The following is a 23,641-nucleotide window of genomic DNA, read 5'->3' as shown; positions in this document are numbered from 1 at the left end:
GGAAACACTTCTCAGATACTCGGCAGGACATAGCTTACCATCTTTTCAGTTCTTGAACGACGAGGAGAAGTATCTTTCAATACGACGAGACCTAGGTCTCCGACAGCTCGTCAAAAGACAAGAAGGGGACGGTGGCCATCAACTCGAAATTCACCGTTCTCTGCAGATGAACTTGCCGGATGGCCTAGCCAAAAACGAGGACGCTTCACTCCGTGCCACAGTATGCATGGAAGTCATTGCCATGCTGAATGTGAATGCAGTACCGCCATAAGCATCACGCCTGGCCCAGAACGAAAAGAAGATATGGCCCGAGCTCACCCGATACGTACCCCAGGTACTCGCATCGCGGCGAAACTCACTTTGGCCTGAGCCTCCCATTGATTTCGACATTGAGTTTGCCAAAATGCTGTCTAACATTGGGTGCCTCCTTTGGCATACGGGACAGATCAGAGAGTGTGACTTGGCTATGAAGACAGCCGATGAGATTATCAAGAAACAGCCAACCTCGGTTAGAGAGATTGCAGAGTGTAAGGCTCTCATTAGGGACATCTATCTTGTTACTGGAATATTGGCCGACTGCACCGGTGTCAGTCGACGTGGGGAAAGTTTGGAACATCGTCAAGTACTGCTCACACTGCGGGAAGAAGAACTGGCCCGCATTCCTCCCAAAAAGGTAACAGTCGAGGATCAGATCCGGTGGGGAAACCCAAAAGGGGATCTTGCTTGTGTCTACCTGCAACGCGGCCAGTTTGAGAAAACACGGGAGATCATGGAGGAGCTATTGATCTGCTACAAAAAATGGGGCCCCGAAGACGAATACCCTTTCGAGTACTCAAAGTACTACCACCATCTTGGCCACGTCTTGATGGCAGAAAGCCATCCAGACAAAGCTGTCGCGTTTTCTCGCAAGGGAATGGAATTGGAGGAGGCCCATGCTGGCGGGGAAGACTCAAAAGTCTTAATTTCCCGTTATGACCTGGCATGTTGGTTGTTCAATGCTGGGAGGGTGCAAGAAGCCCTTGATGAACATCATAAGGTGCTCGAGGCAAGGATTGAAGTGTGTGGGGAAAATGCCCAGTTTACACTTGAGAGCCATGACGCAGTGGGAATACTTCTGCATCTAGAAGGTCGCAATGCTGAAGCTGAGCAAGTGAATGATACACACCTCAGGTTGCCTTGGTCTACCGTATGTTGCCTTATACTGACCCCAAGAACAGGCAAGAGTTTGAGTGTCACTATCGAAGCAACTGGACAACTGAAGGGGTGGCTCGAGCTCAGTATTGGTACTCAAAGGTGTTGACTGCTTTGTCGCGGCCTGATGATGCAGCAAAGCAGCTGAACAGTGCGAAGAAAGTCAAAGATGAGCTTTTGAAGGAGTATAGCGAATTCTTCATGACGACCCTGACAACGAGGCAGCTGTGTATGACCAGATATTTCCCATGTGGATACTGCAAACATCAGGTCCGCTTCAACAAGGTGGGAGAAAACGTGGTGAGCAATTGCCGCCCACCTTAGGTTAGTAACCCAAACCCAAGCATGTATTGGTCATAGGGCTTGGTTTGCTTAGGTAGTTTCTGCTTTCGCGCATAGGTACTCTATAAATTTTGCTCTTTTCTGTAGATTACCTATTACCGCCTTTTTTTTCATCTGCTTATTTGGGCTCACAGTGACCTTGCTCGATAGAAAACGGTCACCTTGAACATCTCCATCCCCTGATTTCTTGTAGCTGGAGAGGGTTGTCGCCCTTACAGGCGACCTCTCCCATCTTCATTCCTATCAGTAAAGCACCAAAAGAAGAAATTACACGCATCCTTCTGCCCAGTACCACCTGGGTGCCGGATGGTGGCTGATTCAGATGCACGTGTTCTTCCTGGTCAAGGGAAATGTATTGCCGCTTGTGGACTTGGGTGGGGTGTTTAGTTAGGAGCAGCACTGCCTCTTCCTTCCTACCCCCTGTCAATTTCAGCTTGGAAAACATGTGTTTGATTTCGAAAGGTCCAAATTAACCAGGTTAAGTTCGAAAACCAAATTTGCAAATCAAGGTAAAGGCCTAGTTGAATCGTCATATAAACCAACATACTACTTGTCTTAACTATAGTCCGTTTCATATTTACATACCTGTCGCGGCCCTGGCTCATGACATGTGGGTCTGCAGCGCAGGCCACGTGAGAGTCACGTGGGTGCTTTAACAGGTCCAAGCTTGGCCATGTCTAGAGCCCTGCTTGCAGCCAGACTTTGTTTGCTTTCCTTTTTTCCCTCTTCAGCTTACTATTTAATCAAAGTGATCAGACTTATCGTAGCTTGCCTCGACCATCTACCTCTCCCGTAACACTATTGTCAAGACGTAGCTCAAAAAGCTACAAAAAGGTCTCGCGGCAGCGAGATGAGAGGTCTTTCAAGTCGCATTAGCCCGTGCTCTGCATGAGCCAAGCTCCATCAGTGGATCAACAACGGTCACGGTACAACCGCCGTGACAATGGGTTGTGACGAACCCCGATCCAGAACCTCTAAAAGGGATACTCAGTTAAAGGTACTTCTAAACAATGGTTCGGTACAGCTAAATAGTGCATAACAATAGCTTATCTCAATCACAAAGTCTAATCCTAACGAATGTAACTCGTATTGCATACTGCGGAACTATCTACGAGCTATCTAGTTCCTCCGTATATATAGACCATTATTTTCCTGGATCATTGTCTTCCCTTAATGATCCCTAGAGCCGGATCGTTGGATCATCACAATGATCCAATGATCCTCTCCTGATTGGTCCGCTTCCTGTTCTCCTGATTGGTCATCCGCTTCTCCTTTCTGATTGGCCGATGCTGTTGGGAGTCCGTATTCAAGAACGTGACACCGTCCCCGACATTCCAGTCCCGTCATGACAGGCGATATACTCAAAGAACTGCTGTTCAGGCTCGAGAACCAGAACTTCATGAAACACGCGGAGGGTTACGTTGTGCCCCAACTTCTTCGCATACTGATGGAAACCGCCAAAGATCGCCAGGTGGGTTGGGTGCTCTTTGCACCAATGTTCCAGAGAGGCAAGGTTGTCAAAGTATGCCAGCCCAAAAGTCCGATCTCTGTCAGCCGCTTTGGTCTCAGGGTTGATGACCTCCATGAAACGACAACTATAGCAACCAACCTCATCCCCATGGTCTCGAAGAAAGTTCATCCCTTCAATGAGCACTGGATGCATGGTTTCGAGGTACAGTTCTCGCTCTACCGGGGTCGTGTCAAGCCAGTCCTGTCCGGAGCGGATGACGGCGAGGTTCTTCTTACCCGCAACTTTGATTCGACGAGGGCTCGTTCCAGCCAGTTGGACGGTATTGAAGTCCTGGGATGTGGCTGGCGTGCCTACAAGAGCGTCGGTCTGAGAGACAGGAAGGCGGTCACGCATGCTGCCCCAGTAAGCGTGCTCCTGTATCTCATTACTCATGGCGACTTTCATGTGTGCGTAGCCCTCGGGGGTATCTTTGGTATTAAAAAGCGTCTCGAGACGGTGAACTGTTGGGAAGAAGATCTCAAGGAACCAGCCGTGCTGACACTCTTCTGGTTTGAGGGCCTGCCACCATGCTTGAAATCCTGACTTCTCGGTCCAGGTTTCATAGGCGGTTTTGCTTGGCCAATAGGCAAGGGCTGAAATGTTGTAGTGATCTCTGTTGTCGGTCACAGAGGCCCATTCGAAGAATGATGGGGCGTGGGTTGAGGATGTTAAGAATGAAGACAGTGTTGATGTGGCTGCCCCATCGGCGTCTGCCACTGTCTTGTACTGTGCACCGATAATGGCCACAACCAATTGTGAAGTGTCTTTGGGAAATCGCACGCTATATGAGGGATAAGGGGGCTGAAAGTCGGGATTTGGCAATCGTGCTGCTTGTGTGCGAGTGCACCGGAGGTGCCCGGGTATCGAAGATTCAAGCATGGCAGGCGGATTGCGTAGCAGGTCCTCTTCGTGGATGACAAGAGATCATAACACCTGCTGGCATGCACAAGATCTTGATGAGAGTAAAATGGGATATAATAACCGACTCTGCTCGGGGGCTAATATTCGTAGGGTCTTGGGTATAATAACCCCGCTCTTCAATGCGGTGACCGAATTTCAATTTCGACCTAGATGCCTTATCCGATGTGTCCGTGTACGAATGAGAACGCACGAAAGCTTTCGAAGCTCCCAATATGAGCTTCGGGGCCGCTTCATTTTGCAGCTCGCCAAGCTCTCGAGCGGGGTTCTTCGGCGGTTGGTACCACCCGAGCTTCACTGGAAGGCAGCTCATTGGAGGGAGTAGAAGCCGTGATTGTCTGTGGTGCTTGCTGGCAGATGACCAGGACATAACAAAAACAACCATTACATAGTTACATACGCTACCTCCTTTTGATGCCATCGTCGACCACTATTTTACCATTTGGCTGTGCCTTTTTGCTTGATTTTTCAAGCTCTGGAATTCCTGGTGGTGAGAGATCTTGTCAGCCACTATCTACTAGGTACTCTTCAACATGGCCACATCACTTCGAGTCGCGGTCATCCAGGCGGAGCCCATCTACCTCGACCTCACTGCCACGATTCAGAAATCATGTCGTCTTATTGCTGAGGCTGCAACCGGTGGCGCTAAACTTGTCGCCTTTCCGGAGTGTTGGGCTCCCGGCTACCCTGCGTGGATTTGGTAAGCTCTCTTGCTCTTCAACTTTCTGAGACTACTTCTAACAAATAATGTCATTTCAACTCAAACTAGGGCACGACCAGTCGATGCTGAACTACACACACGATACATCTACAATGCCCTTCCAGTCGAATCACAAGCTATGGACCTCATCAAAGCAACCGCCAAGGAACATTCCATCGCCGTGGTAATTGGCTTTGCCGAACGAAGCCCAACCAACAGCGTCTACATCTCTCAAGCCATCATCTCCCCTCAGGGACACGTCCTCGTGCACCGGCGAAAGATCAAGCCAACTCACATGGAGCGTACCATCTTTGGCGATGGATCTGGCAATGACCTTAGCAATGTCGCGGAGATTGACTTTGGCCCTGACCATGGCAAGGTCAAGGTTGGATGTCTCGCTTGCTGGGAGCACACGCAACCACTACTCAAGTACCACACCATCTCTCAGGGCGAAACTATCCATGTTGCTATGTGGCCGCCTGTAATCCCGATGCCAGGTGTTGGATATCCTGGCTTATGGAGCATGACAGCCGAGGGTGTCCAGAATCTATCCCAGACGTATGCCATTGAGAGTACCGCCTATGTATTACACAGCACCGCCGTCTGCAATCAAGAGAGCATTAACCTGCTTCGGACCCAGCAGGGGATTGTTTGTTCGGAGCCTGGTGGTGGACATAGTTGTGTCATTGGGCCTGACGGCAGACGGTTGACGGAGCCAATTGATGATGGAGCTGATACGGCTGAAGGGATTGTGTATGCTGATTTGGACTTGACAAAGTGCGTCACAACTCGGGGTTTCTTGGATATTGTTGGGCACTATAGTCGGCCTGACTTGCTTTGGCTTGGTGTGGACAAACGACAAAAGGATCCAGTTGTTCCAGGAGGTTCAGGTCAGTAGATTGAGGAGGGTGAAACAAGGCCACTTTTGCTACTGTAATTGATGAGTCAAAACACCTAACGAACAAACAATCCATGAGTTATCAACAAGAACTTTAGAACTAAAGATCTGATGCTTCTTTGCTACCTTGTGAAGTGGAGTGTAAAACAGCATCAAGGGTCTGTTCTTCTTTTCGAGCAATCATGAGAAACATAACTACATATAGTTCGTGCTTTCCTCAATTCCGGGAGGCTTTGGGTACCACCAGACTTCACAGGTTTTTAACTATCAACTCTGAAGCGTTTTCTTCATGCTGACCATTCCACACGCTTGTATCATACATCCACGGCTTCTATCATGTCAAACAGAAGATATTCCAACAGATTACCATGGCACATTAAGTACACGGCACTCAACTCCCGCAACCCGTTTGTAACCAGCCAACCGCCCTCCGCAGCCAATCCACAAGAAAGCACTACACCCGTCGACAGACCCTTGACACCAAATCAAGCCACCAACAAGTGATGCAAGCTGTGACTAATACGTAGATAATGCATATAATAAGGGAAACCGCATGGTATTGCATAGGTACTTGTGACGGGCTGAGTCCTTGCATGGACCTCGACGACCCTCGGCCCTGATGAAGCTATTCCCAGAACGCACAGACTACCACTCCAGAACCTTCTAACACCGCGCACTGGCCAACACGCCCAGCCATGTCAGAGGCTCATGTTGTCAAACTTTCTCTTTCTTTTCCTTTTCTTCTTCAAGTTCAGTGTACTCGTAGAGTGGCCTAGCTAGTTGCAATATACTGCCTTGAGATCGTTACAATGCTAGCATCAGGAGTCTCGCGACACAAAATGTTTGCCGACTGGCTACATAATGTAAGTCAGCATCCTAAACGTTTCCGGACAGAATGTTAAGTTGATAAAGTTACGCCTGAATGATCTGCGGTTTTATCGGAGCGTCTGGCTTGAGGGTATATGTGCAAAGGATCCAGACACCATGCGGAGGATTAATCCAAGTAAAGTCAGAGCTGTGGAGGGCACCGCACCAGGGTCGTGTCGGAAGGACAAAGAACAATACGTACTTAAGAAGGGACTGGTCGGTACCTTCACTTATCATTACACTATGGGAAACTTAGCATCTAGAATATGCTCCATCATTTCTTTCTCTTACACCTCAGGTTCTCAGCCCTTTACCGCCGGTATCCCAAAAGCCGTCCAGATCGTACAGGATTATAGCATATCGCCCCGATATCAAAGATCCAAGACCCGAGATTTGTGGCTAGGCCAGCACAAGCGCGCACCGATATCCAAGCGTAATCCAGTCGTTCATCCGAATCCTTAGTAAAACGCATTCCTTACGATGGCACACGAATAATTATAATTTCGGCCTCAGAAATGGGGGTAGTAAATGTCCAGATATGCAGAAAGTTATACTTCATGATCATTCCGCCTGAGAGCCTGAAAATTCGAGCTCGATGTACCGAAGTACTTATATTTTTTACCGCCCGTTTTACTTTCGATTTTTGTTTTCTGTCAGCGCTTACGTGCTTCAGGTTCATTGGAAGACTGAGGGGTGTGAATGTAGAAGATGGGGAGAGAAATCTTCCTCAGTTTTTGGCAGTATGTCTTCCGAAATCTGCATTGGATTTCCCTGGAAATGACAGTCTGGATGTTCTACAACCTGTCAATAACTTAAACCTTAGGTTCATCCAGAGTCACTCGGAGAAACCGAAGGCCTCTCACGGAAACACGACAGCAATGCTCACGCAGGACCCAAATGCTTGGTGTTGAGGCACCAAGCTGAAAGGGATCGTACGACGGCAGCCCAACTCCACAGTTGGACCCCGCCGCTCCGCATCGTCCGGGGACGATCCTGGGCCCCGATCGCCACTCGGACGGAGGTAACCGTCGGGCGGAACGGCTAACACGGCAGCCAAGGTTTGGCTAAGCCTTTGATACGCGTGGCGCGTGTCCACGATCTCGGCGGTCTGGCGACTTGGATCGACGAAAGCCAGGCGAAGCTGAACCCAAGTGGGCCCCGGAGTGGGACCGCGACTGTTTCGTCCGACTCGAGCGGCGGCAAGTGGCCAGTGCTTGCGGCAGTGCGGTGAGGTCTGGACCACAAGGGTCCTCAAAGTCCGACGACCGCTCAAGATGACCCCATTGCGAACTGTTGGTCTATATAAGCTGTAGTCTTGGACCGACCTTGCCTCGATATCCTCACACAAACACCCACACAAAACCTCATCACCTTGCGGCCTTTGCCCTATTTCCCCCTCTGAAGACATCAACTACACACAGACCGCCCCATCAGACACACCAGAAACCTTCACCATGAGCTACCACAACAACAACAACAACAACCAGGGCAGCAATGTCCAGGGCGAAGCTGCCTCTTACTACGCCGCTGCTGCCCAACAGACCCAACAGCACTACCAAGGCAGCAACCAACAGCATGGCGATCAACAGGAGCGTGGCTTCCTCGGCGCCGTTGGTGGTGGTATCGCCGGTGGTTTCGGTGGTAACAAGATTGGCGGCAAGACCGGCCACAGCAAGCTGAGCACCGTCCTCGGCGCTGTTGCTGGTGCAGTTGCCGGTCACAAGCTGCAGGACGGTGTTGAGGACTGGAAGGACAAGAAGGACGAAGAGAAGGAGAAGAAGAAGAAGGAGGAAGAGGACAGGATCCGCCGCGAGGAGGAGGAGAAGAGGAAGAGAGAGGAGGACGAGAAGAGACGGAAGGAGGATGAAGACAGAAGGAGGAGAGATGACGAGGACCGCAAGCGCAGGGACGAGGAGGACAGACGCAGAAGAGAAGAGGAGGACCGGAGACGCGCTTCTCAGCCACAGCAACAGCAGCAACACCATCACAGCAACCAGCCTCGCGATCACGGTGTTAGCCATGGCGGCAACTTCAGCGGTTCCGCCAAGGATATCCGCTTGGACGCCCACGGCGAGTTCATGCTGCACTGCGAGTGCCGCCGTCTTGATGGCTCCTACCAGCCCACCAGCATCAGCCTGAACAAGATCATCGAGAACAGCAACGGCAACTTCCGCTGGACTTCTGGTGGCGCCAACATCAACAGCTGCGGCAACAAGCCCAGCAGCGTGACTGTTCAGCCCGGCGACACCCTCCGCGACATTGCCCAGCGTCACGGTACCAACTGGCAAGAGCTGGCCAAGATCAACTGCCTCCAGAATCCCGATTTGATCCACCCCGGTCAAGTGATCAAGCTTCCTGGAGGTGGTAGCCAGGGCGGCCAGGCTGGCGGCAACTTTGGTTCTTCGGCGAGAAATGTGCGCCTTGAGGACTGCGGCAAGAGACTGGTTGCCGAGCTTCGCAGAGGTGATGGCTGCTGGGTCAGCAGCTCCCTCAATCTGGATGAGCGGATAGGAAACGCCAACGGTACTCTACAGTTCAAGTAGGGGGTTGATGGGATGGCGTCTGTCTGAGCTGGTATTGGATAGGAAACAGTAGACACTTTTAATACAGATTTTTGACATGGTAGTTGTGCCCTTCCTTAATCTGTCAGAATAACACCAAAAGCGCACAAGCAAAACCCGCGTGTGGCAGTATGTTTCAGTCTTGTAGTGAGATCCTCGGCACTGACAAAAACCTCGCTACTGATGATGTCCAGCACCACGACCCCTGAGCAGCAAGCCGCGCGATCGACTGCGAACACTACTATACTCCTCAGTACCACTTGACGCGCGAGAACGAGAGATCAGATTGCTAAAGCTTCACCCGGGAGCGGACGACGAGCGTATATTTGGAGAGTTGTTTGCACAAAGTCTCGACCGTTCTCCGGAATTCAGCGCGTTGTCTGTCGTACGCCTGGCACCAAGAAGCGAATCCCTCGAGCACGGATCAAACAGGAGGAGAGTTACCGTCACTCAGGCTCAACAGGCATGTTGTCAATATCTCAGCAACCCTCCACGCTGCACTGCGGATAATTCATCCCAAATTCTGCAATGGATTGCCCCTCATGCTGTGGGTAGACGCTATTTGCATCGACCAGGGGAATATCGCCGAAAAGAATACACAGGTGTCACTCATGTCAACAATCTACTCTCATGCAGCTGTCCTAGTCTGGCTTGGGACAGGGAACCAATCTACCGACCAAGTCATGGATTTGAGACAGGAGTTGGCCGTTCGAGATGTAGCTATCCCGGCTGCCCAACATTACAAAGACATGTCGGATTCATTACAGCAGATGAAGATTCATTTGGCCTCACGTTCACTCTTTGATGTAATAATGGGCATGTCCAACATCCTTTTTGTCCTGGTTCCGGAGAACGTGGATCCTTCACGAGTTAACCCTGCCTAGTAAGCCCCCGTTGATGATGATAGGCAACTCGAGCATGTGTTGGGACGGCTCCTGCATTGGATTCGACCAGCTCCGGACTCACCTTACGTCTAGCTATTTTGAAACCGATTATCCAGCGTTCCAACAACGATTTAAACTGGACTTTTTTCACACAACGATGGGTAACCTTTGGCTAGAGCGGCCCTTGCAGCTACGGAATATAGTGCAGGAACAAAAGGACACCTGGATTTGGAAGAACTTATCCTGATAACGAATCCACAGCTCGTGTCAAATCCAAGAGACAATATCTACGGCTTACTAGAACTTGGACCCCGCGAAGCGACATTTCATATTCCAGTAGACTACAGCGCAGATGTTCAGTCAGTCTTCGCCACCTTTTTTCAGTATTCATTCGGTCAATCCGGCAGTCTCAATATTTTATCATGGTGTGCCGGTTTGCGGGAATGGGATGATGAGCAACCGTGGCCAAGTTGGTTGCCACGTTTGGATCGGCGGCTCGTTCGTGCTCCATCAGCTCCGCTCCCGCTGGTAGGCATAACCTACCGACGGGCAGCAATATGCTGTGCCTCTTGATGTCTCTCAAATGAGTTCCAACTCGCCCAAGGTCAACGACTGGGTGTATGGGCCTTTCCGGTAGATGAAGTGGAGCTAACCGACAATGCTTTCCGCTCACAGCCAGCCAGCAGGCCGAAACCGACAACCCGATTCTGAAGCGTTCGCGAATGTGTTCTCTCGCGTTGCTCAATCATGTGGGACCTGCTTTGGCTGTCAGCCACAAACAACACGTGTTGATGAGAGTCAGGAAAAGACAGGAAAACAGACAATCAAACCGAATTTCGAACACAAAACGGAGTCTTCAACTATTGCCACTTGTTCAAACCCCAATTACAGCCCAAAAATGCCTAGGGAACCGCTTCTCAGGCTACCATGTGCCGACATGGGAATTTGTTACTCATCGCGAGATGGCAGCACTCCAGGAACGCATGGGACGACAGAGCTAATCAGCTTTCCGGCAGGCACCTGGGAATACCAATTCACCTTGTCCTTCCAATAAGGCTCTTTGGAGGACAAGGATAGGAGACGTTGTACCTCATGAATCCCGAAGCTGCACCAGTCCAGCACATGAGTTTGCGAGACATGAACTGGTTTACTACCCACAAACTCTGTATCCCGATGATGCATCGCTATTACTGCACTCCTGGAGGGCAAAAGAAACCAGAATAAAAACCCATGAGCTTCTTGGAAATTGTGAGGGCGACGTGGACAAGCTCAGCCGTTTCGTAATGGATGTAGCGGTTTTCTGTTCAGATATCTCACATTGTTTTTCACCAACGCCGTGCGTTTGTCACGCCGGGAGGATGGATGGGATATGGGCCCGCTCACACCATGCCAGGGGATATGCTGGTGATTATCAGCGGCGCGGATATGCCATTTCTTGTACGTCCACGAGATGATGGGAGTGGTGAGTATTTGCTGGTTGGCGAGGCATATGTCCACGGTCTAATGCATGGGGAGTATTTCGACCACTGCCCCGCTTTTCTAGATGGAAGGTTGAAGAAAGGGCAGGGCACGCAACTTTATAAGTTTACGCTCCCTTGATTGAGCATCGGACTCTCTTTGTCCCAGGATGCATTGCGTCCATGCCAAGCCCGAAAACAAACTCGGCGAGATCTATGTACACTTGCTTGGACCGGGCCAATGTCACCAAGGCATAGAAGCTGGGTTGCAGTAAGGTGGAGAGTCGGCAACCATGGTAAACAGCGCGGATGGTCGACAAACATCAAGGATCAAGATCAATACGCTGTCCCTGGTTTCAAGGCTAGGCCAGTCTGCATCGACACAGTAACCGACAATACCAAGGGCTTATCCATCTGATCGGCCGTCTAGAAGATCATCTATGCATGATTTCGTCTGGTCTGAGGTTCTATTTTTGCCTCCCACCTCCTTGAAGTCAAACCAGACGACGGTTGATGAAATGGTTGTGTTGACATATTTCTGCTCAACTCCTCGTCTCGGATTGGTGCGCCTGGCCCTTGGTCTAAAGAAAGCTTCAAACACGCAGGGGATGGAGCCAGCAGGACACAACAAACTCAAAACTCGACATTGGTTTTTCTTGCTTGAGGAACCTTGCTGTATTACCATCGGCAATGGCTTCGTTGAGGTAGTGTAGGCGACTTTCTCCTTTTGTCCACCCAATCGCAGTGACAGGCTACTTCGTCTGAGACGGAGAGCTGAAACACTTTCTCCAGGTTCCCAAGATCTTGGCACCAAACCCCAAGGGCGCGCTACGATCCCCACAGGGGCAACCGAGGACCCAATGGCTGCCGCTCAATGCAACCTCGAGCGACTGAAGAGCCGCAACCACCACTTCTGATGAAGCTAGCGCGAGGACGGCACATCCCAGGGTTCGAGACGACTGATCGACGTGGGGTTTCAGACTGCCTGTGCACTTTTGGGAACCTACCAACTTCCGGGTTCGTGAAGCGCGCCAGCTGCCGCTGTTGACGATGTTTTGGCACCCTGGCTCGAGCCTAGGAGACTTTTCCAAACAGGAGATGGGACTAAGCATGAAGGTTCGAGGTGCAAGGTAACATCGAGCCAGGATGTGCCAAATCCAACGCGATGGTGTCTCGTAGGAGAACAGACGCTTCGTCCCAATTGTGCCTCTTTAAAAGGGGAGGTTCATCCCACCTTTTTTCCAGAGTTCTTTTCTCCTTTTGGTCGTCAGTTCGATACTCGACTTTGCTGTTTCTTTCTTTCTTCGCCCTTTCCCTCCTTTCTTTCAACGTCACCAGGGTTGATCCCTTTTTTCTTTCTTTTAACGACAATCCTTTTGATTCTGCATCATTACTTACGACAACGTTCCTTTTTTTGTTTCCTAACGACAAAGCCACAAAATCAGACGAAATGGCCATCACATTGTCCTGGAGACACGCCGTTCTGGCATCCACTCTTTTGTTCGGTCAAGCAGTTCAGGCTGTCCCTGCTCCTCAGGATGGTGCTGTTGTTGTTACTGTCACATCCGAGGCTGTGGTGGTCACCGAGACCGCCGCCGAGACCGTCGCCGAGACCACAGCTGTTGAGGAGACAGAGGTGGTAGTAACCGAGACTCCTACCGCAACCGAGGAGATCGAGGAGATCATCTCCACCATCACCGAGGCAACCGCTACAGCCACGCCTGTTGTTATCGTCAACGGCACCGAGCCTGCAAGGGGAAAGAAGAACAACAACAATAACAACAACAGAGGCAAGGGCAAGAATAACAGCAACATCCGTCTTCAGGATCTGCTCCAGCTTATTGGAGGAGGCAATGCCAACATCAACGATCTCTTGAGGCTCATCGGAATCGGAGGGAATGGCCTCAACCTCGGCGCCGGCAACAACAACCTGAACCTTGGCGGACTTCTCAACTTGATTGGCGGCGGCAGAGTCAACCGTGTCGTGCGGGTCGATGACTCCGACGACGAGCTTGATATCGATGACGTCGATGACATCCTGGAGCTGCTCCTCGGCCAGGTCCTCAGAGGCAACGGCAACGGCAACGGTAACGCTCAGCTCAACCAGCTCCTCCAGCTTGTCACTGGTCAGCTCCAGGGCCAGGGCCAAAACGTCAACAGAGGCCAGCTCAACCAGCTTTTGGGCTTACTTGTTGGTCAGGCTCAGGGCAAGGGCAAGGGCAATGCTAATGGTGCTATCAATGACCTTCTTAGACTCGTTGGTGCCGGTGCCCAACAGCTTCAAGTTGGCAAGGGCAAGGGCAAGGGTAATGCCGCTGTTCTTCTTGCGCGTCAAGCACCCGAGGGCAAGGGTAAGGGTAAGGGCAAGGGAAAGGGAAAGGGAAAGAACAACGGAAACGACACCGACTCCGACTCCGACACTGACGGCATCGACTCTGACACTGATGGCGAGGACTCTGACAGCGACTCTGACAATGGCAGAGGCCGCATTGGAAAGAGGTCGATGAGAAACGGGCAGAGATTTTACCGTCTCTAAGTAAATGATGGGGAGAAGGAGGAGGAGTAAGAAGGGTGAAAGCAGATAACCACCACCCGGGCGGTGCCGAAAGGGGGAGAGAAAGGGCCGGCTCGATGCTATTTTTATGTATATGATATGATACCTCGAAGTCGAATTTTTATTCGTTCACCAGTGTTTGTTCGTCGCCGTGAAGTGATAGGCTTGAGCGTGCACTCCATGTATAAGCAATCATCATCCCATCAACCTCAATCCTAACCTCATAATATGGCTGCCGGTACCAAAACCTAGTCAAGAGCAACTCTCTTCCAACAATAGCCCCAAATCTTTCTACTTTTTCCTTCTCCTCCCGCTCAGCGCAAACAACCTCGTCCTTGGCGTCAATGCTAGTCCATAACCCCGTATCACGCAAGATTTTGGCCCTGTAGCGACACATTCTCTTGCTGGACTGAGTCCGGAAGCCGATCTATTTCCTGTAGAGTCAACAACCGTATAATCTTTTGCTGGGGGATGGGGGCGGGGGTGGAGGGGGATAAACAAACTGTCACTTCATCACCAACCCTGCAAACATCAAACTGCGACACCTGGCGCAACCCCCCTCCCGGTGTCTCCTTTTTCACCCAGTGCTCTTGCACCCGGCCGTCGAATACCTCTAAATTGGCGTCGTGATTGGGGCTGTCGGGCCGAAAAAGTCGAGTGCTAGTTGGGGGCTGTATAACCATAGTAGGGTGAGGACGCAGTCACAGGCACGGAAGGTGCTCGGGTCGGTTTCCGGGGTGAGGCTGTCTGGTGGGAGGAAACGGGGGGGGGCCGGGGGGGCCGTCGGGGTTGGTGAAGAGGAGGGTTTGGGAGGGGCTGAGGGATGAGGTGAAGACTGCTGGTGTGAGGGAGGAGGGGGGGATGGGGAAGATGGGGTTTGTGAGGGGGGGTCCGGAGGGGGTGTTGTTGAAGATGGCGATTACGGAGGGTGGGGCCAAGGTGCCGGGTAGGTAGGGGAATGGGGGTGCAATGAGAGGTTTCTCGGGTTCGGGGGCCGGGTGATGTTGTTGTTGCTGTTGCTTCTGGGTTGTGTTTGGTTGAGAGGCAGGTAGGGTGCTGCGTGGAGAGGGAAAGTAGCCCAACTTTGCCAGAGCAGGGGCTTGCCAGGGGTCGGCTGGACTGGCGAAGTTGGCAGAGACGTTTGCTCAGAGGTGGACTTGGAGCGCGCTGGGGCACGAGCAGAGGGCGGCTGGGGACGCAACAATGGTGGAGGGCGCGCAGAAGGCAATGTCGTTCCCGTGATTGGCCGGGTTCGCCCCGGCGTTACCGATGGCCCGGGGACGCGGATGGAACTAATATTGGGATGAATCTGGAGTAGATTGCGGCGTGCGATAGCGAGGGGTTTTTCCTCGGATGACTGCCTATTATCAGACGAAGAGGACTCCAAGGAGGACCCAGAAGGCGAAAAGATTCGCGAAGGTTTTGATGTAGACATATCGATGGTTGGTTCCTGCTTCGGTCGTCGGAGCTTTTTCCAAATTTCTAGAACGGCCTTTTAGTTGTTGTGTAGGTCGATTGTGCTGTAGGCAGCGCTACCAAGGATGCTTTTCTGCCGGGATTTAAATGGCAAAACGTGTCACTCTCCGCAAGCCAAATTTATGACTTTGGAACAGATGGCTCGGTAGCAATGGAGCAACTGCCATCTCGCGGCGATTATCAATATTCCTCGCAATGGCTTTCATTCTCCAATATAATCCAGGTAAAAGAAGACTTTTGTATACCTAGGTAAGAAAGCATCATCTCCAGATAGCAAGATAAAGTACAGCTGCACTTCCAGGTTACCAACATATTCTCACTACTGTAAACATCACATCTCACAATACATTTGTCATCTTAGGTTCCATTTGTATCCCATTTCAATCTCTTTATGGAAGACATGAATGGACTGTTGCCTTCCAAGTTGTCTTGGATAAAAGAGGAGACCTCTCTTTCTTGCAGAACTTAGGTCCTGCAGAGGTAAGATGAATGTCAAGATACCACCAACTGGCGGACCTGTTAGAACACATTGTTCATACACAGAGACCATTTTACCTAGGTAATTCGGTATCTTTAGAGCCAAATATCCCGTTATACACACTACTCAGGGCAAATAACAATGGTAATCTGCATTACTCTCAATATGTAGACTTGAAAAGGAAAAATGCCTGGAAGTCCGGAAGCAGCTGGCATGACTACAGGATGGAAGCAAAGGAATGTAACTTTCAAGAACTAGGCACAAGGTAATTTTTTCAGAACATTATGACCATGCCAAACAGGTCTCCAACACAGGGAGCTTTGAGCGCTCGTGTACCACCAGTGTTCACAATTCAAAGAGCAATTCTAAGTGCTAGATCAATGATCATTCTCTACGGTAGGTAGCTTTCCATCTCTGCCTACCTACCAGGTCTTCACACTAGCAGGGGCTGCCCTGGACTCGCGATCGGAAAGTTGTTTCATTCCCATGTTGGTTGTTGGAGAGAAGTGATATAATTGGAGAGAAGTAAGGTGGTTCGAAAAGAGTAAGAAAAGGACCTCTGATTCTCTGAACGAAAAATAAATACACGAGGATATCTGATGGAGGCTGGAAGTGGCGGGAAAATGGGAAATTATATCTGTGCAGAGAAGTCCGCTGGTTGACTGGGAGCTGATTGCTTGACTTGGGATGACAGACTTCAGATGACATATATGGGTGGCTCCATGAGTCAACCCTTACAATAGGCAGAAATCTTGCTGAGTATACCCACCTCCAGACTCACACGCCTTGAGTTGCTCCCCGTGGATGGTTTGGCTTGGTCAGGTCTTTGCCGCTCTTGGTACCTTGATTATCTCAGATATGAAGGAGAAACAAGACAAATTTGAGACTATTAATGAAAGATACAGATTTCAAGAAGAGCGAGCAACTAGAGTGTGTTAATCTGGAAAGAGGCCAAGGTCCTCTCACACAGCCTTGTGAGAAGAGCTGGACAGCGGACTCACACTTGAACTACACAATCACGTATGGTACTCTGTTTGATAGCAGCTGCAATAAACATAAACAGCCGTCAACGTCATTCACCCAGCCCTTTGCCTCACCTAGCCTAGGTACTATTTTAATTTGGTAAGATTTTTCAAGAGAAACATGATCGATATTTTTTACCCACTTTTAATGTGTGTGTGAAGCAATGTGCCACACCAGATGAATATCATGCGTAAACAATACCCAAGCCCACACAAAGATTTTGTGTATGAGTTGTATGCTTCACCTTATGTTGTGACACTAACATCATTCTCATCACTGAAGACCGGAACTTCACATGCGGCAAATAAACAATCCTACTAACTCTGTCGGGATGACAAAGGTTACCCAAATGACAAATCTGACACCCGAGATACCAATTGGTTAAGGGCTTGCCGGCCGATGCAAGGGATGTGTCTCAATCGGTCATGTGCTAGGTACCTATTTGACTGGATTCATGAGCTCAGAGCCAACTAGATATCACCAAAAAACAATACTATTGTTGCTGGCTGGACTATCTGATTGAAGCAATTAATGCCAGCCTATATGAGCTTTCCATGACCATCAAATGTTGTCCTACGATCAGCATAAACTCATCTCTTGTGCTCCGAACACGGCATTTTTGACCCATCATTTTGAGAGATTCCGACATTTTCCAAATGATTGGCGATGACGGGAAAGATCGGCTGCATGTTGCTGCCGCCATCAGGGGGCTGGGTATCCGTTCCGAAATTGAGGGTGTTGAGTGCCATGGTCTGTACTGAACACTTACACCACCGGCATGTCAACCACTCAATTCCATTGAGAACATCCTCATGTAGGGTGATGTATCCAAGATAAGGTCTGGGCCTAGAACAGTTGTCGTTCCAAACAACATCGAACATATGACAGGGGCATGTCTTGGCAAAGCACATTCTGGCTTCCGACTGGTTGAAGATGATGTCGACTGGGAAAGGCGGCCGTTTCCGGACAGTGTCAATGACAGCAGTGACGTGCCTTGAAAGGGTACCAAAACTGGCAACAACTAGCACATGGCCATCTTACAAGTCAGCTCTCCTTTCAGGAGGAAAAGGATCGACAACGCCAAGATGCTGTTGGAATGCAAACCACCGAGCTGGAGAGACACGAAACATGGCATGGCAGTTTGCTGGGCCCAAGTGTCGGGGCCATACCTGACCAGTCCGAGTTGCTCGCTGACCACCTTTATAAATGCCCTTTCGCATAAAAGAAGAATGCTGATGGCACCATTGCCCTTCACTACACAGACAGAACAATCGGACTGATTGTCGGTTGAGAAACAGTCCGCTGCGGGCTGGCTGGCGCCCCGTCGTCTGGTAGCGCAGGCTGCCAGAGTCCAGAAAATGGACGGAAGCTTCCCCAGCTTCTTTCCCCGCAAACATCTTCGCATCCAAACCCCCGGCATCACTCGCTCCCTCTGACTGCCGTATGCCAAGTAACACCACGCCCTTGGCGGTTCCTTGGCGGTTTTTCTTAGCCAGAACCCGACTTCTTGGTCCAAAGACAACTCGGTACGACATTGCAGCGGAAAAGCGAAGGGGGCCTGCGGAGGGCTGACAACCTGTAAGATACCCCTACACCCCGTACCGTGCGGTTGGACCTCTGGGATCGTCCCGGCCACGGGTGATACCAGCCCGTCCAGACTCAGCCCAAACTTCGTTCCTCCGATGGCACCAAAAGGGCACCGATCCACGACCACTTAAAGAAGCCAGCCCCCACTTGGTCCACGCCAAACTGATAACAGACCAAAGTCAACCTTGTGTTCCTTCGAACCATCCAAATTCTACCATCCCATCCCGATCTCCCCTTCCCCTAACAGCCATAAGAACTGCTCGACAAGCATTAGACGTTGGATCAGACCAGCAGACCATAGATACATGACCTGACCCTCAATGTACCCACGACAACCCAAGTTCCTCCACGAAAAACCTCCATAACACTACCTTTCATCCCAGCATCCGGCGCCATTTACACTTCAAGCAACAGACATCATGACATCAGACGCGGCGAACATTGCTGTCAGAGAGCGGAGACGTCAGTCGGCCCCAGCGGACTTGGAGCGACGCAACATCATGAAAGCCCTGACTGCCGCCGAACACTCTCGACGCCAGTTCATCCTTAACTATGCAGCAAGTAAAGACACTTCGCTGCTGATGCCGGGAAAGAAGTCAGATGTCGTCAAGCTATCGGAGCAGTGGGTGGTTGGATGGCTTCACCAGAACAACCTTAACCCCGTCAGCAGTGAATTTTTCAAGTACACTGTTGACACCCACCTCTGGTCCACCTACGGTATGTCCTATGTTACCCCTATTTACTCTACACCGCTCCTGACACAACTAACCGCTCTATCCAGTCGGAAACGCGGTGGAATTCCCGTTCTCCTTTATGCTCCCAGTTGACGACTCCACTGCCACCAGCCCCGTCAGTCGGCGTGAGTCCGATAGCACCCAGGTTCGTTCCCTCAGCGAGGTGGACTCCTTGGAGAAGGCCCAGACCAAGGAGAGCACACAGAGCGAAAAACAAACCTCATCCCAGCGCAAGGCGGACACGCGGCAGCTCCCCGTGCTCTCAGCTCAAACAGCCGCCAAGCAGTGGTCGTCCATGAGGAAACGGCAGTCGCCAACAGTGAGAGAGGTGCGGGCAGGAGAGGAGGACAAAAAACGGAGCTTTTCGTTGACGAGTATTGACGACCTCAAAATGACCAAGGCGAGCCCCACGAAAGTGCCTCTGTTTACGCGGTTGGGACGCTCATGGTCACGACGGATGTCTTCTACTTGACATGCTTGAGCAAACAGTTCTAGTGTGACCGACGTAGCATGCTGGAATGCATGCTGTCGTCTCACCGCCACTGCGTCGGTTGAGGTTCTGGGAGTGGAACCTGGATCTCGATCCAGCGGCCTAGCCATCGGTGGATGTTTTTGGAGTGGCAAAAGCCTGTTGTCTCTCCAACGGAACCCGGCAGACAACGTCTTCGTTCTCGACTGGAAGTGGTTGGGACCCACGGGAAGGGACATTATAGATTTGCTTGGCTTTTGCTTGGTATTGGGGAGTGTTTTCGGCGGTTGTTCTTGGCTGGAACACAAGCGTTTTTCAGGGGGGGATGCCGGATGGGACGGCGGTGAGTGGGGGTTACCGGAGCTGTGGAAGGTCCTTCAGCGGCTCATGTTCTTAGTGAAAATCCTTCCTGCTTTAAATATGAATACGTGGGCGGAACTTTGTATAGTTATGAATGATGCTATGGAATTCGAAGGTTAGCATAAGCACCTAAGTACAGATGGAAACATAAGACTGCAGCCTTGCCACGACCTTGCTGGTAGTCTTCACTGCAGTCATGTCACAAACCCTAGCCTGATTTTGTACTGGATATCTTGTACAATGTCAGACTTGGCCATATGAGTCTGATGTAGGTAGAAGTCTCACTCACCGTCTGCAATACAGAAGGCGACAAGTTTAATTCTCAAGGGATTTCAAATCACAATTCAAAGGGCAATGTTCGACTGCCAAGTTGCAAGTCAATCTCTTTCTTTCACATCGCCCCGCCAAGGTCCGTTGATGCCAAACCGGTGACCACTCACAGTGTATTTCCAGTACATCCACGAGATTAACTATCAGCAAGTACCGTTGCCTTTGTTCGAAATTTGTTTGGTCTGCTACGTAACACACCAGCAGTTGTCCATTGTACCAGTATGAGCCAGATTTTACGCCGTCGAGCAAAGTATGCCCCCAACACCTGACAAGGTTTGGCTCGACTTCCGCCTCACAACCTCTGAACCCATGCCCTCAGTGTTACCAACCCCGACAAATCACTGCCCACCATCCTATTTAATCTTTTTCTCAATAACCTCCAGACCTGCCATTAATATCCAACCCACCCTTAAAAAATCTTGCTGATTCTAATTTCTTCCCCAAAACAATCACACAACAGTCGTCGACGTCAAACGTTATCAACATGTCATCGCAACCTTCTAGCGAACGATGCTCGCGAGGCACCAAACTTCACATCCGAATTCACAATCCTCCAGAACCATTCCGCCGCTCTTACTTTTCCCAACGCCCAGAACCATTTTTTGCACAGAGGAACAAAATCAGATTTGCGCTCAACAACCCACCGGCCGAAACCACGGCTTGGGAGAATATTCCCGAAGGCGATCGAGACGAATGAACCATCATTATGGACAGCGATGTCCATCAGAGAGAGGGCGGAGGCCCTACCGTTGTGCCATGCTATTTGACGACGACCCCTCGCAACGCTTCATGGCCAAGATTTACGATAACATCGACTATCCTTTGTTGAAGGCATTCGACTGTACAAACGTAGAGATGGACTGCGTGCCACGCGCGGGTCTGGGCTATGCGCTGGGGGCTCGTTCCTGCCCCATTTCGTGGGCGCACGCATGAGGGAGGGATATTCTCGTGTTACCCCGGATTACCATGGATCTTGGACGTTCTCGATTGAAACGCCACATGGCTGGGCACGTTGTGGACAAAAGAGTTGGCACTACAAAGCACTGAAGCAGGCTTCGAAAAATCACTAATAAGCCTTGAAATATATGTAATAGGCCTTTCAAAAATAGACAAGAGGCCTTAAATGATAGTCCATAGGGCTTAAAAGATCGTTAATGGGCCTTAAAAGATCGTTAAGAGGCCTTGAAAGATAGTCAGGAGGCCTTAAGATATTAGTAGGCTTCGAAAGATAGTGAATACGCCCGACCTTTTTTTTAAAGATGTGTAGGTTGATAATGATTACACATTTCACCCACTTCAGGTGCAGTACTAGGTATTTTGTCCACGACGTGCTGGGTCATGATGGAATATTAATGTTCCTCACTAACTTCGAAGCTGCTTATCTCGAGGTTGATCTCCTCGCTGTGCATTCACAAGAACCATCCCATTACGGCAACACCCCCAACAACAGCAGCAACCTCCTTCACCAGCCCCGTCTCCCAGGCCCTCGCCCCACCGGCCGTGGATGTCCAGTCCGTCATCGTGGCCGGATTAATCACCCCATACGCCACCGCAAAGGCAGTCTTGCACTCTTCCATTCCCGTAATCGCAAACGCAAGGGCATGTGCTGCTTGACTTTCATCGACGCCACCGCATTGCCCAGCAAACTCGGTGACCACGCTGTTGTGTTCCTTAATCCAAGACGTCAACTCCTTATCATAAGCAACCAGCTCGTCGCTGGTGACACCCGTTGGTACCGCATCGCGGATCACTGTCTGGAGTTCCATCACAACGGAGCAGGGCTTGGAGAACTTGTTGGGGTCCGTGATCGTTGTCGAGCTTATCACTCGCATGTACATTTCAGCCGAGGAGATCAACTCGGTGATGCGTGGGTGGACGGATAGGAATCCTTCGTCGAGTAGGGCCGAAATGTAAAACGCCTCGACGCGGGGCGGCTCCGTGGGGAAACTGCCGGAGAGGGAGGAAAAGGTCGAGGCGCACGCTATTGCTTCGACGTTGGTTTCGGTGGGGATTGTTACCGTGTCTGAGGTCTGCACTGGGATCAGAAAGTGCTGCCGTGGGAGGAGCACCGGATCATGAGTGGCAAGCACGCTGAGAGAAAAGGACAGGAGGAAGAGGAGTGTGAAGTGGCCCATTTTCTCGGTTGGATGTCTGAATTGCAAGAAGTTGCCGCTGAAGGTGTTTAGCAATTACACGCGCGGTGCGTGTGTTGTTGGATGCAAGGTTGACTCGATCCAATCGCAGGCAGTCTCAAGTCCCATTCACATCAAGAGGAAGGACAAAGGTGACGACGATGGGCGACTTCCATTGTGTGGGTCACCAAAACAAGAAGGGCTCCACGGCGCAATTTCCCTGCCATACCCCTGATTACCAGGGTGGTGTTGGCTGCGCCAGCGGGCCGTTGCATTCCCGTCTGGCAACACCACACCCAAATATTTAGACGTTATCCGTTTTGTATATAGTATGCAGAGTTCTTTGAACTCATACCCAGAGCTACACAGCTTAGAGCAACCCTCCCGCAACCGCTCCACCAACAGCAACAACCCCCATCATAACCCCTCCCCACCCCGTCATCTGCACCACCCCCGCCGACGAAGTCGTTGTGCTCACCTGATCGATGCTTGCAGGTGTATTCCCCCCAGTCGTCGTCTCCTCCGCCTCTTCACCCGTTGTCGTCGCCAAAATCGTCTCACTCGCCGTAGGATCCGTCGCCCTTGTCCGAGCAGCAACACCCAACCAGTCACTCATCGCCGTCTTGCACCCCGCCTCGTCGGTAACAATTAACGCATAAAAGTTCGCGCCCCATCTCTTGTTAGGCTCCCCATCAAACCCTGAAGGACTGTCCCCAAACTCATTACACTTCGTTGCCCACTCCAACGCTTCCTCCTTGATGTTAGCTACCCAGCTGTTCCAGCTCGAGGTAAAAGCGGAGAACTGAGAGGCGAGCGACGGAGCAGCGGTGGCGCCCATGGTGTTCCGCGCGTCCCAGACGCGTTTGCATTGGGAGTCGATGCGGTCGTGATCCCAGTACCTATTTCGAGGATCCTGGAGCTCGGGGGCATTGTCGAAGAAGGCTTCGACCTGCCGGGCGGGCGAAGGGCGCAGGCGCTGGTAGGCGTTTAGTTGGGAGGTGCAGAGGGAGTAGAGCGAATCTTCGGAGGCTTGGGCCGGGGAAGAGGTGGCGGTTGGGTGGGGAGGTGGAGTGACGGTTTGGGCGAGGGTGGTGCCGGCGAGGGCGGCAATGGTAAGGATCGTTTGGGGTATCATCTTGGGTGATGAAAATGGAAGCCCAAAAGAATTGG

At 51.0% G+C, this 23,641-nt stretch overlaps 11 protein-coding genes across 11 annotated transcripts; 7 read left to right on the top strand and 4 right to left on the bottom strand.

The window, feature by feature from the left end:
* Positions 1-2,839: 2,839 nt before the first annotated feature.
* Positions 2,840-3,922, bottom strand: QC762_0027230 (uncharacterized protein; the record flags this gene model as incomplete). The annotated part of the gene is made up of 1 exon (XM_062883173.1): positions 2,840-3,922. One exon carries the CDS (start codon positions 3,920-3,922, stop codon positions 2,840-2,842), a length of 1,083 nt encoding a protein of 360 aa, XP_062747340.1.
* A 201-nt stretch (positions 3,923-4,123) lies between these two features.
* Positions 4,124-5,569, top strand: QC762_0027220 (uncharacterized protein). Its single transcript, XM_062883172.1, has 2 exons — positions 4,124-4,661; positions 4,731-5,569. Exons 1-2 carry the CDS (start codon positions 4,495-4,497, stop codon positions 5,557-5,559), a joined length of 996 nt encoding a protein of 331 aa, XP_062747339.1. The 5' UTR covers positions 4,124-4,494; the 3' UTR covers positions 5,560-5,569.
* Positions 5,570-7,880: 2,311 nt separating this feature from the next.
* On the top strand, positions 7,881-8,969 carry QC762_101210 (uncharacterized protein; the record flags this gene model as incomplete). The annotated part of the gene is made up of 1 exon (XM_062884501.1): positions 7,881-8,969. The coding sequence occupies one exon, from the start codon at positions 7,881-7,883 to the stop codon at positions 8,967-8,969; it is 1,089 nt and encodes a 362-aa protein (XP_062747338.1).
* Positions 8,970-9,529: 560 nt separating this feature from the next.
* QC762_101200 (uncharacterized protein) lies at positions 9,530-9,871 on the top strand (the record flags this gene model as incomplete). The annotated part of the gene is made up of 1 exon (XM_062884500.1): positions 9,530-9,871. One exon carries the CDS (start codon positions 9,530-9,532, stop codon positions 9,869-9,871), a length of 342 nt encoding a protein of 113 aa, XP_062747337.1.
* Positions 9,872-11,936: 2,065 nt separating this feature from the next.
* On the top strand, positions 11,937-12,222 carry QC762_0027190 (uncharacterized protein; the record flags this gene model as incomplete). The annotated part of the gene is made up of 2 exons (XM_062883171.1): positions 11,937-12,032; positions 12,121-12,222. The coding sequence occupies 2 exons, from the start codon at positions 11,937-11,939 to the stop codon at positions 12,220-12,222; spliced, it is 198 nt and encodes a 65-aa protein (XP_062747336.1).
* Positions 12,223-12,769: 547 nt separating this feature from the next.
* QC762_0027170 (uncharacterized protein) lies at positions 12,770-15,121 on the bottom strand (the record flags this gene model as incomplete). The annotated part of the gene is made up of 4 exons (XM_062883169.1): positions 14,386-15,121; positions 14,016-14,309; positions 13,518-13,648; positions 12,770-13,451 (listed from the first exon to the last, which is right to left on the bottom strand). Exons 1-4 carry the CDS (start codon positions 14,563-14,565, stop codon positions 12,770-12,772), a joined length of 1,287 nt encoding a protein of 428 aa, XP_062747334.1. The 5' UTR covers positions 14,566-15,121.
* On the top strand, positions 12,779-13,864 carry QC762_0027180 (uncharacterized protein; the record flags this gene model as incomplete). Its single annotated transcript, XM_062883170.1, has 1 exon — positions 12,779-13,864. The coding sequence occupies one exon, from the start codon at positions 12,779-12,781 to the stop codon at positions 13,862-13,864; it is 1,086 nt and encodes a 361-aa protein (XP_062747335.1).
* Positions 15,122-18,302: 3,181 nt separating the features above from the next.
* QC762_101191 (uncharacterized protein) lies at positions 18,303-18,577 on the top strand (the record flags this gene model as incomplete). Its single annotated transcript, XM_062884498.1, has 2 exons — positions 18,303-18,385; positions 18,442-18,577. 2 exons carry the CDS (start codon positions 18,303-18,305, stop codon positions 18,575-18,577), a joined length of 219 nt encoding a protein of 72 aa, XP_062747333.1.
* Positions 18,578-18,865: 288 nt separating this feature from the next.
* QC762_101190 (uncharacterized protein) lies at positions 18,866-20,199 on the top strand (the record flags this gene model as incomplete). The annotated part of the gene is made up of 2 exons (XM_062884499.1): positions 18,866-19,163; positions 19,228-20,199. 2 exons carry the CDS (start codon positions 18,866-18,868, stop codon positions 19,650-19,652), a joined length of 723 nt encoding a protein of 240 aa, XP_062747332.1. The 3' UTR covers positions 19,653-20,199.
* A 1,549-nt stretch (positions 20,200-21,748) lies between these two features.
* QC762_101180 (uncharacterized protein) lies at positions 21,749-22,474 on the bottom strand (the record flags this gene model as incomplete). The annotated part of the gene is made up of 1 exon (XM_062884497.1): positions 21,749-22,474. The coding sequence occupies one exon, from the start codon at positions 22,472-22,474 to the stop codon at positions 21,749-21,751; it is 726 nt and encodes a 241-aa protein (XP_062747331.1).
* Positions 22,475-22,841: 367 nt separating this feature from the next.
* QC762_101175 (uncharacterized protein) lies at positions 22,842-23,606 on the bottom strand (the record flags this gene model as incomplete). The annotated part of the gene is made up of 1 exon (XM_062884496.1): positions 22,842-23,606. The coding sequence occupies one exon, from the start codon at positions 23,604-23,606 to the stop codon at positions 22,842-22,844; it is 765 nt and encodes a 254-aa protein (XP_062747330.1).
* Positions 23,607-23,641: the final 35 nt, after the last annotated feature.

This window comes from Podospora pseudocomata (assembly GCF_035222375.1).
Source record: "Podospora pseudocomata strain CBS 415.72m chromosome 1 map unlocalized CBS415.72m_1.2, whole genome shotgun sequence".
Taxonomy (NCBI): Eukaryota; Fungi; Ascomycota; class Sordariomycetes; order Sordariales; family Podosporaceae; genus Podospora; species Podospora pseudocomata.
This window is presented reverse-complemented; position numbering and strand designations above follow the sequence as displayed.